At 39.1% G+C, this 20,941-nt stretch overlaps 1 protein-coding gene across 2 annotated transcripts in view; it reads right to left on the minus strand.

Annotated features, from left to right (window-relative positions):
* CNIH3 (cornichon family AMPA receptor auxiliary protein 3) overlaps positions 1-20,941 on the minus strand; it is a gene marked incomplete at its 5' end in the record, with an annotated part of 49,673 nt that overhangs the window by 9,978 nt on the left and 18,754 nt on the right. Inside the window, 2 exons of one of the 2 annotated variants that reach the window (XM_084262555.1) lie at positions 11,150-11,197; positions 14,092-14,160. In XM_084262555.1, the coding sequence (XP_084118681.1) occupies positions 11,150-11,197; positions 14,092-14,160 (117 nt within the window). The remainder of the gene's footprint in view (positions 1-11,149; positions 11,198-14,091; positions 14,161-20,941) is intronic. The other variant, XM_084262556.1, reaches the window with a different exon arrangement.

A 20,941-nucleotide genomic window follows, 5' to 3' on the forward strand; every position in this document is an offset into this window, starting at 1 on the left:
CTGAGCTAGTTTATGACTAGAATATTTAAGCTTTGTCATAATACAAATAATAAATTTAAGAAAGGTGACAGAGGAAGATCGGGTCTTTATGGGTCAAGAGTACCTATAAATATTTCTGCACTGCAGAGCCTATGGCAGGTCGAAACAGCCAACAGGTGAAGAGGTTATGTAACAGATTTTAAAAAAGCCTTCTCCTCTGTAAGGCCCGCAGGACACCAGCACAATTCAGAAAGTGCCCCGTCCTTGCAAGGCACATCATTAAGGCAGATGTGCTGTGATCTTGCAAGTGTATCTCGCCTGTGAATTGTTCTGTTCCACTCAGCAGGGATCAGGGGGTGTCTTCACAACCTTTCTTTTTCTAACATTAATTCAGAACCAGTAACAGAAGCTGGGTTAGCAACCCCGGAGTGCGAACTTCTCTCTAATTTTCACACACTGAAAGGGAGCAGGGTAACAAATGCTTTCTTGCCCTACCTCACCATTGTGTTCCAGACACAGCCAGGCAGGGCGCCCCGCAGCTGGGATATTCCAAGAGCTCATGCCATCTTTGTCTGCTCACCCAGAACTGGTGAGAATGACAATTAGTACCACATCTGTTTGCTAGGATCTAGAAAACCCGCCCCTCATTTCACAGGCAGGTCTATGAATGCAGAAATCTCAGTGATCATTAGAATGAAGTTCAGCCATCTGCACGACACAGGAAGGGCCCTCAGGCCTTCTCCTCGGGGTCTGCCTAAGATTGACAGTTTCTTAAATGCTGAAAGCTAAGTGTTCACTAAAGGGCTGTTTCCGTATCTGGCATGTAAAGACTGTCAGTCTGAGGAAGCGCATTTGGTGTGGTGCAGACATGGCACAGACAATCCCTGCCCTGCTATTCTAACAGCCTTATTGAAAACATCAGCATCTGAATGCAAGGTAGGGCATTTAACTCCCAGCAGATAACATACATTTTGTCTATATAAAGGTATGATGCAAATTCATTGCACTCTACTTCTAGGTATTATATTGCTTTCCGTAATTGTGTAGTGGCTTTACAGGGTCTGATCCTGACTTAAATCCACAATGAACATTCTGCTAAGCATAACAGTGACATCTGATTTAACCCCCATTTCTTTAGTATTATTAAAATGCAAATATTTACTTTATTGCATATCAAATTAGAGCAAGTACAGTCCATTAGCAAGTCAAATTTTGCCCCTATCTTCCACACAGCTCTGAGGAACAGATGCATAAATTACATTACCCCAAGCTGCTGAGAAGTACACTGATCTCAGGAGTACATTACAGGCAACAGTTACTGATGTACATTTTTGCTGCATCTTCAGACTTATTCTGCTGTTACTTGTGGTATTCTGATCCTGTAAGGACATATGTTTACACATCCTCCAGATCACCACTGGAAGAAGTTGAATTGCAAAGCATGAGGTCATGTATTATAGAGTGATACTTTGATTATTGAATAAACATTTAACATATGAGAATAACACCAAAAAAACAGTTGGTAAACCCAGAACAGTTTTATACATAAATATTTTTGTGAAAAGTAATATTATGAATAACCATATGTATCTCCCTTCAAAGGCTATTTCCATTTCCACCAAGCACCGCACTGGAGAATCTTTCTTCTTCCCTGGAGTAAAAGGAAGGGTAAGGACCAAACTGTGACCAAGTTAAAAGTTTATACTTTTCACTCTTGCAACAGTTTTGTAACTTTTCCCCTTACCAGCTAGCCCTGCTTTGAACACCTGTGCAGGCACAGCAGGATGCATCTCTTCATTATCCTTAGGTAAGCACAGAGACATCCTTAGGTACTGATCGCTAAAAATAACAGTTGTTATGGTATAACTTTGGAAAAGTGCTGAATTCAGGAACTTGTAAATCTGACTAAAAATAGTGCTGGCACAACACATATAATAAATGAGTGTCAGTAGTGAATGAATTGCCTGCCAAAATCACTGAACTTCCTCTAAGTTAAGTCCTACCTTAAGGACTTTCTTTCCAGATATAATATTGGATACAAAGAAAGGAGGAAAAGGGGCTACTATGTTCAGTACTTTTATTGCAATACTAATATTTTTCTAGTAAATACGAATCAAATATATTTACAATAAAATAAAGTGTGAAGAAGAGATGAACTGTCTCTAGTAAAGCCATATTTATGTCAGTTCTTTGGTCACAAATCTACTTTTCGTTCTGCAAAACAGTTACCATGTCAAGTTTCACTCTTTCTGAAGAAATTAAAACTACCTGAGCACTCAAGAGACTGACTGAGGTACACCCCCATTTTATCCCATCTTATACTCCATAGATAATAAATGGAACTAAAGAGTAGGAAGAAACAACTTAAGAGACAGAAGGAGAGAAGCTTGTAAATCATCCGTATCAAATTTCCCATCAGAGTGCAAAAGAGGGTAAGATGCCTCAGCAACAAAATACTAAAGGTGTAAGTTACTGCAAGATTCAGGGAAAATCATGACCCTCTTGTTTCTGGATGCAGACAAAATCTCTATCAAGTGTGAGTCACTATCAATCTGAGAACTCCATCCTCTTTCAGACAAGCTGCAGAAACTAACTAAACCACCATGGACTAGTGATAGTGTATAAATACTTCAGCTAAAGATAATTCACTTGCTTTTTCCTATATCTGCACTTCTCCTGTCAAGCTACATTCTTCTTTCTTCCACTTCTATAACCTAAGGACAGCCTTGCTGTTTACATGAACAGCAGATTTAAAATTTATCTCATGCCTCTTTCAACTAACAAGAGACGCTGTATCAAAATTGTCTCAAAAACTCATCCATAAGTCATGATTTCCCAAACTAACTTTTTTATCTAACTTCAAATTTTACCTGTAGCGTATAAAATGTTACTCATACCTAATAAAAAATGCCTTGTCAGAGCCATTCTGAAGGCCAGAAGAAAGTTGGCTTTATCATCTAATTGCAGTTAAGTAGTATATTTCAAATAAGTACCCAGTACTGAAATACACACCAGTTTTGTGTGTCTCTCACATGCTCAGAGTCTAATGCACTTTAGAAACAGCAATACCCTTTATTCCAGTGCCTGCATACAAACTCTAGAATCTGTTCTGAAGCATCTTAGGAACTAATTATGTGTGCATATGAATAGCAGAAGGGCATAGCTCATCCTCACTATGATGTTGACAGAGATCTGTCTCATCATATTGTCTATGTTTATTGGTATTACTGAAGAGCAAGTGTCACAAATCTCTAAGCATACCAGGCAAGATAATTTTACTCCCCACACTCATCAGTTGGATACTGTAGTTTGAGTACGATTCCAGACTGGGCTGGATTTGAACAGCTGCTGTGGAGATTTACAGACTACATGCCATTATTAACTCAAAAAAACATCAGACGCCTCAAAACTAGCCAACATTTTTAGTTTCAATTAAAAACAGAAGATTCTAACAAGAAAAGAAGAAAGAAGATGCTAACAAGAAACTAAGCAGCTCTCTGAAAACTGTATTTTGTCATGAGATCAGCTGCACAACCTTTCCTTTCCTGTTGCCTGTGTCTTATGAGTGTGAACAAATGCTCTTCATAATTATTACCATTAGAGAGTTCACACCCTGATAAAACTAGAGATAAAATGGTGATCTCAGCAAAAGGACTTCTTGGAAATACGCACCAGTCACCTTCCTTCATGACACCCTCCTCTCCCAGTAATGGCCAAACCCAAAGTTACCATGGCACGTGCTGAATTGCCTAATCAAAAACTTGTATTTGTTTCCCTCATTCTAATCAAGACTTTGACCTGTATTGTTTCTCCTGAGTTTCACTGGGAATTTCTACACACATTTGGACATATTTGGCCAAAGTCACCAAAAAAGCACTTCACAGTTTTTATCTAAATGTTGTCTAAGTTACAAGAACTTCAAATCCAAATCTAGGAATATTCCACACAGATTATGCTCAAATATCACAGAAGGAGTTGGAAGGAACCTCTGGAAATCACGTATTTCAATCCCCTGCCAGAGCAGGATCACCTTGAGCAGGCTGCACAGGACAGCATCCAGGCAGGTTCTGAATGTCTCCAGAGATGAAGACCCCACAACCTCTCTGGGCAGACTGTCCCAGTGTTCTGCCACTCTCACAGTAAGGAAGCTCCTCCTCACGTTTAGGTAGAATTTCCTATATTCAAGTTTGTGCCCACTGCCTCTTGTCCTGTCACTGGGCACCACTGAAAAAAGACTGACCCCACCCTCTGGACACCCACCCATTCAACAGCAGGCCCACAGTTTCCCTAGTTTTCTTTTTGTCACCAATATACTTGAAGAAATCCTTGCCTGTTATCCTTGATGTCCCTTGCCAGGTTTAGCTCCTCCTAAATCAAATGACATTCAGGAAGTTTTTTGATATAAACCTATTCTGTTTGGAACCACAGAACTGCAGTGCAAACCCTGGGGGATAGGGGAGGGGAAAGGCAGTCGAGATGATAAAAGTAAGTTTAAAAATACACAGTATTTACTTCAAAGTCTTTATACACAGCAATGCCTGCCTAGCTACACGTTTCTGTATGGCACCAAGTCACAGGGAGACCAAATACTGAATAACTACCTGGTTACCTGTATTCTATATACATAATTCTATATTTGCTCTTCAGAAGTTATCCATGTGGTCTCCTGGTTACTGAGTTTACACTTCCAGTCACTCAGTAGGAAGGGTCTCCCGACAGTTTTCCTACTGCTGAGGTGATTAGTCAGAAGTCAGCAGCTTGATCATATTGATGAGGTATGAAATGAGAGAGCATGAGATAGATCAAGAAATGAAACATGTACTGAGAAACCAGAAACAACAATGAATTCTTTGGTCCCTAATGAGAGCAGACAAAGTTCACATGTTCCATCACTGTAACAACCACTGCTATCAGGAAAATGTCACATGGTGCCACATTTTGTTCCCTCTGTGATCTTATGGCAGCATTCTATCAGAACTCTGGAAACATCAGCCTCTTTGTCCTGTGAGGCAGTACCGCTGCTACTTCCACAGTCAAAAAATGCCTTTCGACTAGACTAAAAATTCTGGGTTTCTCTCAGGAAACACAACCACCTAAACTTCAAACATGAAACGCTGACTACTGGTTAGGAAGTGCTGAATGTAATGCATGAGGCATCCCACAAACCTGGTAGGTATCCACGCTGCAGACTTACCCCTCAAATAATGCTGTGCAGTAACATTTTCTTTTTCTGTCAAGTCTAGCTAAATGAGCAATTAGAACATCTTTACTGAGCTTGTAAAAATCATCTAGCACTACAAAAGGTAAAACTGTCGCTGTTATTCCCAGTTCTGCAACAAACTAATTGCTTATTGCTGCAGTTCTGCCTATGAGATTTTTGAACCCTGGAAAAAAGGTATGAATTCTTCTTACATATGGATGGATACACACCACTTTAAAAGTTGTGATTATATATCACATTTGCTAAATTTCCTTGCATAACCTTACATTAAGCATTTTAATGAACCATGCTATACGGCTTACAGAAGTACTCTACTAATGACTATCAGCCTGCTGACTGGCTAAAAGAATGTCACACATCTATAAATCCCTAAATCCACGATGAATCAATCAACTGACATATCCAGAAACACACACTGAAAATCCATCACATTATCTCAGGCTTGCCAGTGACTATGAGGCAGAACAACAGAAGGAGCCCTCATCGTAATAACCAGCAAATTTATCAAGAGGAAAAGAATATGACCAGTGAACTGAAATCAACTACTGTGACACCTAATAGCCTTCTCAGGGGTATGGCCACAGTAGCTGCTGCGTGCAGAGAACAGTGGGAGCTGCTGTGCGCAGAGACTAGTGGGAGCTACTGCTGGGTGAAGGTCTGGAACCTAACAAGGTCCAAACACAAAAATTATTTCATGTTGCAATCAGTCTAGGGTACATTGGTCGGCCTTCTTCATCCAAACTATGCAGGAAGGAAAACAGCAGCTGAACAAGGATAAACAAGGAAAGGTGGGGCTGCTTTTTAAAAATGCTGATTTCCCATAATAATTATCTACATGTGAAGTACAAGAAACTCCACACACGGAAAATACTGCTTTCATCTGCTATGGAGGAGAAGCTAAAAAGCTAACTTGTTCCCTGTCAGCTGATCCCAAGAGCTCAGTCATGTTGCACAGAACATGTAGTGGGTTTTTTTCCAAGCTCTGACTATGCGCATTCAGCACTGACAGACAGGCGTGAGATAGACACGGGATCAAGCCTGACCTCTTCCTTGGAAAGATCCATCCACAGTTGAACCTGTGGTGGCAACTCACAGCCTTCAAGATTCTGATTATTCATTACTGTTCTTAACATGCATGTAAATAATTCTGATTTCTTCTTTTTTCCCCAGAATATTTAAATATGGAAAGGTGCCAAAGCAAAATTGTACACAGGCACTTGGGTGTTGGAATTTTGTACTATACTCACTAGGCTTTATATACTTACAGTATCCCAATCTGAATGCAATGTCTTCTGTAATTGCCCTTTAATGTAAAATTGGTTTCAGTTATTTACCAAAACCTGTAAATACAGTAAAATATAACTGTGATGTGTTATTAGGGTATATACTGTGGAATATAAACTTAAAAGATAGATTTATTTTTGCAGAGTAGTAAAAGCCAGAATTGAATCTGATAAACACCAGAACTATTGAGTACAGAAGAAATTTCCACCACTACTACCACAGATCCAGCTCCACTAGAAGCCACAGTGACAGAAGTACTAGAATAGACCAAGCAGTGCCAACCTCCAACCTCCTAACTTGAACATTAAAACTTGCTTCCAGAAAAATCGGGTGAAGAGGTTTTGGGTTGCTTTTTCCTTTTGTTGAACAACTCAGCTCCTGATTTAAAATCTGCTGTTGCCACTGCTAGTACTGCAGTGCTAAACTGACTAAGTTTGGTTATTCAATAGTTGTCCCTGCAGGGTTTTTTGTCTGCGTATTTGTTTGTATTTTTCAAGACAGTTCAAGTTCATCTGGAACATCTTTGAGATTGATGTCACCTTGCCTGTGGTTAGATTTCTTGCTGAATTAGCTCTCTTCCTATCATCCCTTAAGGACCTGCAGAAAACCACAACAAAAAAAAAAGAAACCTAAATAAAATTAAGACAAAGGAATGAGATTTTTTTAGACCTTCAGTTTTATGAATTTTATGCCTAACTTAATTTAAATGCTCCACCACAGTGGGAAAATGAGCACATTTGTGTTCATCTCAATTCCCTCCCAGGTAAGTTCCAGTTCCAGTTTTGCTGTTCCTAAATCACTCTTTAGCTTAATGGGGTTTAAAAACAAATATTTGCTGATAATTTGAGAAAGGTCGCTGATATCATTCAGCAGTGCTTGACACAAGCAAAGTAAAATATGTTTGCTGAGCAGGAAGCAAGTTCAATCAACTCTCCTCCTGAGGAAGGATTTATCAGATTAATTAAAAATCACAACGCATAACCTAATCTCAACTTACTTTAAATTTCCTCAAAGGTAAAGCAGTAACATCACAGTGGTTGATTAATGAAATGGCTGTGTTTTAACCTAGGAAATTCCTTATTGTCCCTAGTGCTAAATCAACCAGGGAATCAACCAGGTAGGTAGATTTCTTGGAATACAGCTGCAATTACAATGATATAATATATAATATTGCTGTCATCATCAACAGGATGCATTTTAATAACCTCACCAAAATATTTAATCACAAAAATCATGGTAGACCTGTATGACACATCTCATCTTGCCCACTCCTCAGCAGGGCTAATGAGCCAAGCAGCCTGTCCTGCTGTGTATTGTACTGCTGCTGCTAGCTCAAAGCAGCTCATTCACACCTCGTTTGGGTTTCTCTTGCGCAGCACTGTAGTGTCATGTAACCATATCCTTACAGAAACAATGGCAATCCAGCAAAAAAGAGAGCAGAGATTCAGCGCCCAGAGCATTCACCCATGCTAGTATATGTCCTATGTGAATCAAATAATGCTTGTATGACATACAGATGGCCACACAATGAAGTATTTAATAGTTTACTGAGCACACAAACATATATATATATATATACATACTATAAAGCCCCCATATGTATAAAGCATGACTGAATGAAATGAGGTACCTATATCCTTGGGCCGGAAGAATCCCAGACATATTTACAGACTGGGAGAAGAGCTCCTTGAGAGTAGCCCTGCTGAGAAGGACCTGGGTGTCATGGTGGATGAGAAACTTAACATGAGCCATCAGTGTGCTCCAGCAGCTCAGAAGGCCAACAGTATCCTGGGCTCCATCAGAAGAGGGGTGCCCCAGCAGGGACAGGGAGCTGATTGTCCCTCTCTACTCTGCCCTCATGAGGCCCCATCTGGAGTCCTGTGTCCAGACAAGGGGCCCCCAATACAAGAAAGATGTGGAACTGTTGGAGAAGGTTCAGAGGAGGCCACAAGGATGATCAGAGGGCTGGAGCACCTCCCCTACGAAGAGAGGCTGCGGGAGCTGAGCTTGTTCAGCCTGGAGAAGAGAAGGCTGCGGGGGGACCTCATTGCAGCCTTCCAGTACCTGAAGGGAGCAGAGAAACAGGAGGGGAATCAACTTTTTAAAAGGATAGACAATGGCAGGACAAGGGGGAATGGATTGAAGCTAAAGGAAGGAAGGTTTAGATTAGATATTAGGGGGAAGTTTTTTTACAAAGAGAGTGGTGAGGTGCTGGAATAGGCTGCCCAGAGAGGTGGTGGATGCCCCGTTCCTGGAGGTGTTCAAGGCCAGGTTGGATGGGGCCCTGGGCAACCTTGTGTAGATCCAGGCCTGGAGGTTGGTGGCCCTGCCTATGGCAGGGGGGTTGGAGCTCTATGATCCTTGGGGTCCCTTCCAACCCATGCCATTCTATGATTCTAAGATTCTATGATCCTCAGAGAACCTCACTTTCTGATGGCTTCAGAAAAGAAGTTCTTCCCCTCATTTATTGTAGGATAGAAGAGATTTGACCATGGCTATACAACGTTCACAACTTCTTTCTACATAATCAATCATTCTCCAGCAACAAGAAAACTTAGGCCAATATAATTCCATAGCATCATAAAAACATGGACCCATGTGTACATGCATGTACAGGTGCCAGCACCATAAATATCTGATTCACAGAATCTCTACTTGTTTCATGATACAGAAACATTTTCCCCAAACCAAGTATCAGAAAGGATCTGGATGCAAGTGCAGGATTACATCCTCCATTCTATTTCAGAAAATATAAGTAAGTTACATCATGTCTGGTGACAGATCACATACCTGGTCACAGTTTGCTAATAATATTCTCCAAGTATTTGGGGGAGAAAACTGAAAATCCATCCTTAAGAAACTCTTTGCCCACTGAGATGAGATTTATATGACGTACTGTATGCCCATTTAATCACTCCCAAGAACCCCTTCTAATACCAGGAAACAATGAAACCCAAAATATTTTTAGAGCCCACCTATAACCTCTTTATAAAACGGATTTGCAGCAGATCCTAAGTATTATGTTCTAATTCCATAAATAGCAAGGTATCTGCACTTTAAAAGAATTATCTGACTTCAAGACATAGGAAAACAGATGTGTTGTTTCACAGAAAGAGAAACAGACCTAAAGCCACACACTCCTATAATGAGGGCTATATTTAGTGCTTGCTGAAAGCATCCTGGTATTTTCTTCTAACTATACACCTGGCATTCAAATTTTTACTGTTTTTCCAGAATCTTCCCCAACAATGAATCCTTTACACTATATAAACTAAAGCTATTTTTAGTGATTGTCAGATTTGAAGACTACAAATCTCTGCAGTTATTGCAGTTTCCTCTTCTTGCATATAATCTCTCAATTAAAACAAACGTGTCCCCAGAGAACTCTGAGGAAGAGGCTGAATTAGCAAACTGTTTAAGTGAACCAGAAGCACGCCAATCCCTTATGAATAAAGTCTGTAATTAGCCAAAATGGTCCACTTTGCTGTTCACAGTGAGGCTGAGGCTCAATAAAAATTAAACACTGATGCAGGCAAGGCATTCCAGTGGGGTTCACATACATTAATACATTATCACTCACCAGTTGCTTTATGTCAAAGAAACTGGGATACAGCTCAAAATTGACTGGCTGCCTATTGGATAAATCAGAAAGCCATCGGTGGTAACTATTTTCTCTTATTTTCATATCCTTAATAACTGGCTGAGTACATAAAAGTGGCTCATAACAGTTACACGTTCATAATGGTGCCAAACAGATAAAACTCAGGTTCTGACTGATCAGAGACTCAAACTTCATAGATTCTGCGTGGAATCACAGTAATACCCCAAACCAATAATCCCTGACACTGGTTTTCCCAAAACTTCTAAGGATGAGGCCACCAGTTTCTTAAAACTATATCTGACTTTATTTCTTTGCTTGATTAGGATGCAGGCAGCAGTCCACACTTGGGTGATAACATTTCTAAACAAAAATCCAGAATAATTTAAGTTGCTCCATTACTACTCTGCTGAAGGCAATTTATAGAAACTTGAATATACAGAATAAGATAATTTGGAACTATGATTTTTTTTATTTACTTCAACAGGACAGACTCAGAAGAGAAAAAGGTGTTTAAGAAAACCCTTTTTCAAGCTAAAGATGAGTAACCCATGAATGTATCAATCCTACAATTTATCAGCTCCTTCAAATCCCTCAGAAACTGAGGCACCCAGCTTCTCTCATTTCAATCAGAAATAAATACTACATTAACTTAAATTAATATTAAATATATAGCTAATAAAATGTTTTGTTTATCATATTGTAAGCTGCTGTTAAAAGAGAGTACTTTTAAAGCCTTTATCACAGCAATATCATCAGTTGATAGGTCTATAAACGCATCTTGAGCTGCAACTGCAAAGCAATTTGCTGCCTTCAAAAGGCAGTTCTGAAACAAACGTGCTGATGTTTTGAAATTCCAGTTTTTACCTGGAAATCCGCTATTACGTTACTTAACCTTTTACAACTTGTCTTACTCTGTCCTGAGAAGGTCATCACGACTTCTGCAGCTGAATCCAGCCCTTCACCAATGGAGTGTGAGGATCATTCAAAGAGCAAATGAACGAAAGCACCAGTTGATGGCTTTAGTTCTCACACACTTCACAAACTGTGCAGTAGCTGATGCTCACCTTTCGCAAGAGAAAGCAAATACGCTCAATATTTCTCAGCCGCTCTCTCTGTCAAGAAAAAGTGGGGGGAAAGTAGATTAGCTGGTGTTATAAATTAAAGACAATACATTACAGTTACGGTCAAGATCATAACCAATGGCTGCAGGGAAGCAACACACATTATTAATCTGAAATGATAGTATTGACTTCTTACCCACTGCTTGCAAGACAAGTAATTCACCCATTTCAAAAACCCACTAAGTTATTTTTTCATCTGTTACTGGACAATACAACATAAACTGGCAATTCAAGTCTGTGTTAGCCTTGAAACCAGAGGCTACAATTTCTTTCAAGTCAGCATCTGTGGCTCTATACAATGGTGTCAATCTACTCCACAGAGATGGCATAGGTCTTGCGTGCTCAGGTATCCAACCTCTGCCTTCAAGATAATTCTGAATGGGAAAAACAACTATGAAGTTGGTATAACAGCCCTTCCTCTGTCACTAAGAAGGTGCCTAGGTAACATGTGACGTGAGAATTTAACCCATTAGTGAAGAATATCAGAAATGTCCTAGAAATGCCACTTTAAATAGCAGATGCATTCACAAATACCCAGAGTCACTGTAATTAAGCACTGTGACTCAAAAGATGCTTGAAGCTTGATTCAGAGAGAGAAGACAAGTCAAAGACAGGTTTTCTTTTAAATGGCTTATAATGAGAAACTCACTAGTAAAATCAGATTTCACTCTGCATAACCCCATCAGTGGAGTTACTGTGAAAAATTCTACTGTTGGTTACACTGCAGAAGGCTGAGTGGTTTTACTGTCATTCTCAGAAGACTATCTGGTATTATTTGCATTTACACACAGGAAAAAGTATTCTGAACAGTGATCTTTTTTCAAACAGTCATGTGAGAAGCCTGGTCTCGCTTTTTCCTTTTCAAATGTTTAAAATTTGCTCTGAGTTTTATTTCTGTTCTCCAAATAAATGACATTTCCTTTCCTATCCCAAGTTAAAAGCCATTTTTTAAAAAGGATCATTTTGGAGATAAAGTTAGAAGCCTGGTAGGCAACAGAAAATATTGTGGCTCTTTATGGAGCCTGTGATCTAAGAAATCCAAAAATTTTAGACTCACAGTTGGAAACATGAGAATGTCTGTGTGTGGATGTGACTGTGAAGCTGCAGAAGGCTTTACTGCTTTTAGTAGGACTTAAGTGGAGAAAGAAAGATAATCCTCTCAACTCCCTATAGAAGACATGCATAACTGCAGCTGGCTTGGGAGAAGCAGGAAGTTTACCTTTGAACTGTAGGCAGTAGAGTGAAATTTTAACTAAATTCTCAGTACTGCCACTAGTTTTGCCTCTGATTTCTTACTAATTCAGCCTTCTCTTGTTAAAAAGGCTCTACCCTCTGGCTTGAAAACATTGTGGAAGATACAGAAGTAAATATCAGACATTCTTCCAGTGCAATAAAGAAAACTACCCCAACAAATAAACAATACCTGTACAAGCGACTATGCATAGGGAAAAATGAAAATTCACTTCACCAAAGATATAATAAGAAATACCAGAATAAAATCTTCCTTTTATTTCAGTATAAAAGGCATCAACAGGCACGTTCTGAGACCATTGCTTGATGTATCACAGAAAGCTTCATGGAAGAGAGTCACATAGGTCAACTGATCACAAAATTCTTTGCTATGTTTTACTGGAAACTCCCCTACTAACTTTTTGGTTAAGCCATTAATATGACTGAAATGGGGAATTATTAACTTTTTTATCCTGGAAAGCAATTCCATGACCATTTTAAAATAAAAGGAAATTATCTCCATGGAGCATCTTACAAGCTTTAGGAAGACAACAAACTGCTGGAATTTGGTACATATAAATACACATTTCTTGTGTGCAGTTCTCAAGATGGGAAGTAAATTACAGATAAAATTAATTCAAAATCAGATTACTTCCAGTAAATTGAAAAGCAGATTACTTCCATTAAAGTCTTCTATAGAATTCCTTCATACAATTTCTTTTTTCTTTTGTTCTCATTCTTTGCTTAGCCATTAGTGAACAGAAAACAAATCTTATTGAAAGATTCATTTAAAGACTATGTTTAAAATCTTCAGTTATCTAAATAGTATTGCAAATCCTCTGCTGAGTAATGAAACATTGTTAAATGGCAAAGGACTAGCTTCAGAATCTGGTTATCATTTGTTGGCAGTTCAGTAACTTGATACTCTGTAGAGATCAAATTCAGCACCTGCCATAATCACTGTAATTCCCAGTGAGATGACGGGGAGCCAAGTTCTGCTCCCAGATCTGGTGGTACAAATCTGATGCATTTTTAATGGTAGTCAGCTAAATCATCCTAGATTACAGCTGTAAGTAACACAAGAATTTTCATATGCTTAAATCTGGGTTGTATTTTGGTTCATTAGTTAAAGCTGAGCTTACAGTCCCAGGGTGATATTTAACCTTTTTCATAGGCAGTGCAGCAGAATGTGTCATTTATCCTTAAAACAGAATTTAGGGGCCTGCCACAGGAGAGAAGACTCCAGTAATACACCTCCTATTAAATCCCTTCAGGCTTTACTCTCACTGACGAGGACAGCATGGGAGAAGGTCGTCGTCCCATGCTTGAACGCAGAGAAAGCAAATGATTTCAAAAAAGGAAAACTTGTGCTACAGAATGAACAGACTAAAAGAAAGCATTAGCATCACATTAGGTATCCTTCAGGTTTTGAACTTCCAAACTATTTTCCTGCCTCCTTCAGCAAAAAGGAAAGCTATTCGCATAAAGAGTCACCACCTGGCTTCCTGAGACTGGCCCAATGAATAAATTTTCCAACCTACAGTGACTTCACAACAGAATCTACATTCATTTTCACGCTCATGCTTCCACTGACAGATCAGTGTCCCCCCCTTCCTTTAGCAGTTGTTGCATAGCAAACCACAGGTTGTACTCACTGCGTGGACCGGGTTGCACTGATCTATTGGGCTTTTGAAGTCTGTTCGAAGTTCATCAAAGGCAATTATCTGAAAAACAATTTTTTCAAATATTGTAATGAATGCTCATTCAAACATTTATTTTTCCTTTATGGACTAGTAGGATGCATTGCCTCCTTGCCTCCCTTTCCACAGAAAACGAGGGAAAGTAGCTCCCCCAACATGCTCCTTTCAGAACTAATTAGTTAAAACACGGGGTACTCCCACATCTGACACCAAGAATCCATTCATCTATGCCTCTGTAAAAATATATCTATAGCATTTTCAGCACTGCTGATGTCTTCCCTTGTATCAGCTAGAATTCTCTTCTCAAACTTCCAAAGGACACAAAACTATTTCACAAACAAATAGACCTCCAAACTTACTGGAAAAAGTCATTAGCTGCCTAAAACACAGAGAGGCTTCAGATACGCTATTCCAGGTTTAATACATTCAGAGCATTCCCTTGTTATTAATCATTAAACCTACTTCAGATATTAAATCTGAATTAATATCATCTTAATTATTATTAAGCCACTATAAATTGCCAAGCAAAGTCCCCGCAGGTTACACCACTCTAACGCAGAACACGACCTTCCCAAATTCCCATGGGTTTTAGAACCTTTACCTCACACATCACTAATGGAGACATGCCTTTTTCTCATATCCTTTAGTTTTCTGCATTAACTGATGGATTCAGACACACTGGTAATTACTGCCTGCTTTTAAAGTACAGCAGATAAAAGTGCCTATAAAAATAATAATGTTTGATAATGTTTTCTTGGAAATAAAATAGCTTTAATAACCCTCAGCATATTTCATTCAAAGACCTCAAAGCATGTTCTTAACTCGACTTTGTGTTTCTGTTGTGGTAATACCTTTTCTTCTGCTTCCTTCACCCAAGGAATGAACGCTCACTACGACAGGGACCACATAAATATATGAAAAAACAATGATTTCTCTTTAGATTATTTACAGTCCCAAAAGAATTTGATCTCAGTAAAAAGATGATGGAAGTACAAGGTAGCAGATGGGTAATGAGTACATGAGTGGAACAATATGATATGATACAGCATGCTTAGTACATAGCTATTCGAAAAATAACCAACTGGGTGTCAGCACAGACCTGCTGTATAGGTAATTTTAGAGATAGGGAATGCAGGAGCAGAAATCCTGAAAATGACCTGCCCGTGATTCATGTAATATCCAGGCAAGACACTTGAGAATAAAACCTAGAGATAAAATCCACACATCTAAGCATTACTCCACATTGTGGTCTAATGCTGCATTCATCACACTGAAGCACGTTTAAAATCAAAAGTGTGGCATTTTACAAGAACACTCTACAGAATTCAATTTATTCAACTATGACAAGTCAAAGTGCCAGAAAAAGACACAAAGGTAACTGTAAAAACATGGTTATAAGTGAAACACTTCTCCCCATGGATGCAGCATCTCTACAAGTTAGGAATTATATCTACAGTGGATGTTTAGACTCAGGTAAAAGAGCAAACAGCAGAAATTGTGAGAGGGTCAGAGTATAATAGTGAAGAATAAGGCTCATAACACCTCTATATTTATCGCTTCTTGAACAGGTCTTCACCGTCTCAAGCTGGGCCAACTATTAAGAGGGTAACAACCATGCAAGTCAGATGCACACGCTTCTGTTTGCAGTTGGGCATCAACATCAGCACTGACTGCACTGACAGAAAGGGAGAAGGATGGTAAGACAGGTAAGAGCTGCCTCTGTAGCTGTGTTACTGATTTACTTTGGGATCCTGTGCATCTCCCTTAAATTTTCTTGCCTCACTGCCCTAGTACTTACAGAAGTAGCTTTAAGATAGGAAACTGTTAGGAGATTTGAGTAACAACTGATTTTAATCATGTTCACCAGTAACAGCCTTTTTTTTCTGTTGTAAATGTAGCAATGCTGTGCTCTTCGTTTTGGTAGTCAGTACCAGCAACCAGGAGTTTGAGATCCTCATGGAATGACAGCCAGTACAAGATCCAGCTCATGCTGGCAGGAAAGACTGGTCTGAAACAACGATATGGGGAACACAAGTACTGGAACCATATGATTGAATCCCTTCAGGAATTCCAGGAAAGCCTTTGAAGATTCACTGAACACAGAGATAGGATGATAACCCTGAAGCGTGTTTAGATGAAGCAGCAGTTCGCTCTGAAAGACAGACAGTCTCACTAAGGCAGGGCTCTGTTGGCCTTAGCTAATGCAGCTAAGTCTTGAAGAAATCTTAAATGAGAGTTTGGAAAAGAGATTAGCTTTAAGCATACTACATATTTAGATTTTATAATTTTTCTTTTTTCTTTTTTTTTTTAACCAGCATTCTCAAGTCTGTGGTCAAAAAACCTGCTCTATTTGCTGGCACACAATTTATTTTATGTTATGCTTGTGTTATATCTAAGTGCAGTGAAACAAACCTGACAGAATTAAGTGTGTTGCTTTCATGGAACCAGGAAGTGTAAGTAAGTCTCACAGACAAAACTTTTGGGAGACTTGCAAATTACAACAATATCAAGAGGGATTCCTGCAAGAAACACATTGAAGTCTGGTATCAAGTACAAAGGATTGGTGAAAAGTTTCTTCAGTAAAAAAGTTTCTGGAAGGAAAGTTTATCCCTGGAAGGAAGCTGCCATATAAATCCTCCTCAATTCTTAATACTTTATTTCATAAAAGTTCTATGATAATTTATACTTAATGAAGTCCCCAGGAATAGAAATCCAATGATGAAGATATGTATTTTAATTTATCAAAAAGCACATTCCTATTTCTCAGGCACAATGAAAAGCTTTGAAGTGTAACACTAAGCAGGCTCACAATTAGGAGCAATATGAGAAAACTCCCAAAGTTTTTTGGGAGGCTTTTTTCTTTGGTGGGTGGGATTTTTTTTTTTAAATCTTACAATGTAGTGTGTCCTATTTCTAGAACTACAAATGAGAAACAATGGAAACAAAGCTGTAGTTTCTTAAGATTGACAGTTGGTCACAATACACTATTTAACTGTGCCACAAATTATATTGTATTACTGAAAACAAGGTTAGGTTGTGCTGCAGCAGTGGTTTACAAAATTAATTAGGAAACATCTTCCTCTTTCAATTAGAACTAGCCCTGTGTAGCAGTTTAATGCCCTAGGGCACTGTAAGGGCAGAGTTGCCATTTTTCTCTAGGAAAACCAAATAACTACTTGCCTCCATTAAGTATTTCACAATGCTTTCACAGGAGGTGCAGTGTTCTGGCCAAATTCCAGAGGAACAATCTTCTGTTTACACTTCAGCTGGATGCAGTACAGCTACCTGTTTCCCATGCATCAGCCCATCAGAACTACTGAACACTCCCCAACAGCATCTGGGTATGCTCAAGGTCTGTTTCACCTCAGAAATTGCCACACTTATCAGTATCTTGACAGAGGAGATCATTTAGAGGCAAACAATGTAATAGATCCCAGTCAGGGCACTTCACCATATGAATTGCCATAATTTCACCTTTGTAAATGAATGTATTTTATAAACTGTCCATTATCTTCTACTTATCCAATCTAATTTGATCCAGGGTGGCAATTAAGACTACAAAACATACATACTCGTGGACGTCAGTGACCCCCATCTCTGCAATAAACAGACCGTTCCAAAGAAAAATTACTAACCTCTAATCACAAAGCTAACCTGATAGCAAAGAGGACAGCATTTTGGAAATATGTGTCAGGGATTGATCTTACACAGAAGAGAAATTTATTTCCATTATTAAAAATTAATATTGCACCCAGATTCATAGAAAGGGAAGGACCATTTGATACCTGTTTAGGAACCCCAAGAAAAGGAAAAAAAAATACATCTTTACTCACACAGCTGTATCAGAAAGAAAAAGCATCATGCTTAGTGGTAATTTTTATCATGACTACAGGAGGAGTCTAGGGATTGAACAGGCAATGGGTATTGAACTCCCTTCTGACTTGGGGAATTTTCCTTGTGATTCCATATGACAAAACAATGCAGGAAGTTTGTTCTGTCACTGCCCTGGCCCTGCTTTTTTTTCTGTTGACAGAAGTATACTTGTAGGTGTTATCCCCCTAATAAAACTAAAGGTTTATAAAAATACTGGTTGCATTCTCTGGTGATTCACACCATCTGCAAAACTCATAGCTCCAAGTGTAAGTCAGCAAGGAGTTTGCCCCAGTTTAAACACATACTGAACAGATGAGATTGTGATGACAACGTATGTTTCAGTACAGCTACAATAGCAATGATATTTATAAAATTTGTTTTCATTACCCGTACTCTCTGTGCTCATCTCTCCAGACAACAACCTCTTTGAATAATGAAGTATTCACATAAGATTGAACCTGAATTTTGTTTTCTTCCTATGCTTATGCACCCATCGAACTCAACATTTTACCTATTAATGGTAGGAATAAATTATGATCTCTCATTTTGGGGGGGAAATATTTTTTTTAAAAAAAAAACCACTGAGCGCTTCCAGAAATGTATTTTAATTGAGAATGTGATACTTTAGGATGGCAGTGGAGTTGGTGTGGGTGTGAATTCAGCGACTGCAAAGAAGTTGGATATTATTTCTTATTGGCATCTTAGAAAAGTTAAGGTAAAGCAGAACTTGATGACAACCACACTAACCACAGAACAGAACAGTCACACTTAACATATGTTTCCTTGCCACCACTCTGTCAATGCACCACAATCCCATCTCGAAGAAACTGTCTTTAATGGTTTATTTAAACAATTTGTCCACTCTCCACCCTGAGACACAGCTTTCACAGCACTCATACTGGCAGTTCACTGGCCGCCTGCAAATCAGCACACGGACAGAAGGTGAACAGGTTTAGGAGGATGCGGTGCTCCTAAACGTCGTGCCTACTCAACAACTGCTGTACCGACATATTTACCATGTTTGGGAGACAGTGTTGAAGATTTACAGTGTTTGAACCATGCTAATGCAAGCTGGGTGAGTTACTTTGTCAGACTTTGTTGAGAAGAAGCAGCAACAGACAAAATGTACAAAAGACAGTCAGGCTGCTATGAATTCCAAAGCACCTGGAATGGAAGATAAGTCATGGTCATGACACGATGGAATAAGGGGAACCCATAGGGAGATGCAGAGATCAGTGACATCAACAAAGCGACAGGCTGAGAGAACAATTTTTGCTGCTCAGTTCTTATCATGATATGAAATGAATCTGATCAAGCAATTTAGCTGGGTGGTTGATGAACATTTATTCAAGATGGTTGTTCCTCTTCCCTCTTCTGGTTGAACTGATTTGGTTCATGCTACCAACCAACATAAACACAGCAAAGAAAACCTTTCCCTCTCCATACGGGTTCCTCTGAGTCAACACCTCCACTGTGATCTCCGATTCCAACATTCCTATGAGCCAAAGTGGCTGCTGGTCACAATACTTTCAATACTCTTATAATACCCAATCATGAGAGATGTTAACTGTAAAGTAATTTTATTAATGTTATAGTCTCTGATATGGCCCAGAGACCATATATGACACATCCAGTAATGCAGATGTGAGATTTAAGCTGCTTTTGAAGTACTTTTTAAGTACTTTTTTTCCACTCCCTCACCAGGACTACTTTTTTTTTAATTCAGCACTCACAACATCACAGATGACTGAACCCAGGGCTGAATCAACCTGACAATCTTCTTTTAAGAAGACCATAAAGTGCTGACATTAGGCTAGGAGAAAAAATTGAAACCAAATCACTGGGAAGAAAAATCTGCCTATGATACTACCAAATCCTGTTATATGATACTGAACTACACACCAGAGAGCAATTTGGCCCACTTTGGTTCATAAGCAAAGGAAAAGGATGGAGAACAGGTTGTGTTATGACAGGAAATATCTTTTTTTACATGCCAGTGCTTGAGTGTATTGTCCATTATTTATTTTTATTAAACATTACTAAACATCTGATGGGCTGGGGTTTTTAAGACCCTGAAACCAAGAGCTTGCTGCTTGGAGGAAATGGTGTTTAGCTCTCATTTCATACTGTATTGTAATAAATCAATGTTTTCCTATAACATCTTGATTGCCACTGAGCTGCACAGCACAGCACAGTTTTCACAGCCTGAGAAAGCAGAAAAGACAGAACTTCTACTGCAAAAAACACAGCCTACTGTTTCACTCTAACTGCAGCCCCTCAAAAAAAAAGGCATCAAATAAAACCATGGAGGTACAGTGCTGCAAAACATCGAGAGTGTGTGCATATGCCCTATATAAACATTCTATAAATCACTTAAATAGAAAATTAACTTCATGGAAAGGATGCAGTCTCGGTAATGAACAGGTGAAACACAGAGGCTGATGCTGCACAGCATCAGCATATATGCTGGCAGGAAGCTGAAAAACAATCTTTGTTCTAAGTCGTGGGGTTAACTTCCACATCCTTCAGAAAATCTCCAGATCAGCGTATCTGCTTTTCATTTCCTAACGAGGGAATTTTTACTTTCTTATCTCGTACTTACTTAGTAAGATGAGCATCTACGGTGCTCCTCCCTCATATTCTTAACATTTAGTGGTCAGTTCCCAGTATTGGATCTGTGCTTAACAAAGCTCACAGAAGTTTTGTGACAAGCCTTAGAGTTCCTTCACGTTCATGTTCCCAAGTTCAATCTATGACCCACTGAAAGAGTATGAAATTATCCACCATTGTTACAATAACGACTTCGGTAAACTCACCATTTCAGCAAGCCAGATACTGAAGTATATTGACTTTGAAACTCTGGAGCTGTGCAATATTACAAGTTCACAAAGCTGTTCTTAGTTATGCCCCCAGTGACTTACATTTTTGGGTG

Source organism: Gallinula chloropus (assembly GCF_964237585.1).
Source record: "Gallinula chloropus genome assembly, chromosome: 3".
In the NCBI taxonomy this organism is placed as follows: domain Eukaryota; kingdom Metazoa; phylum Chordata; class Aves; order Gruiformes; family Rallidae; genus Gallinula; species Gallinula chloropus.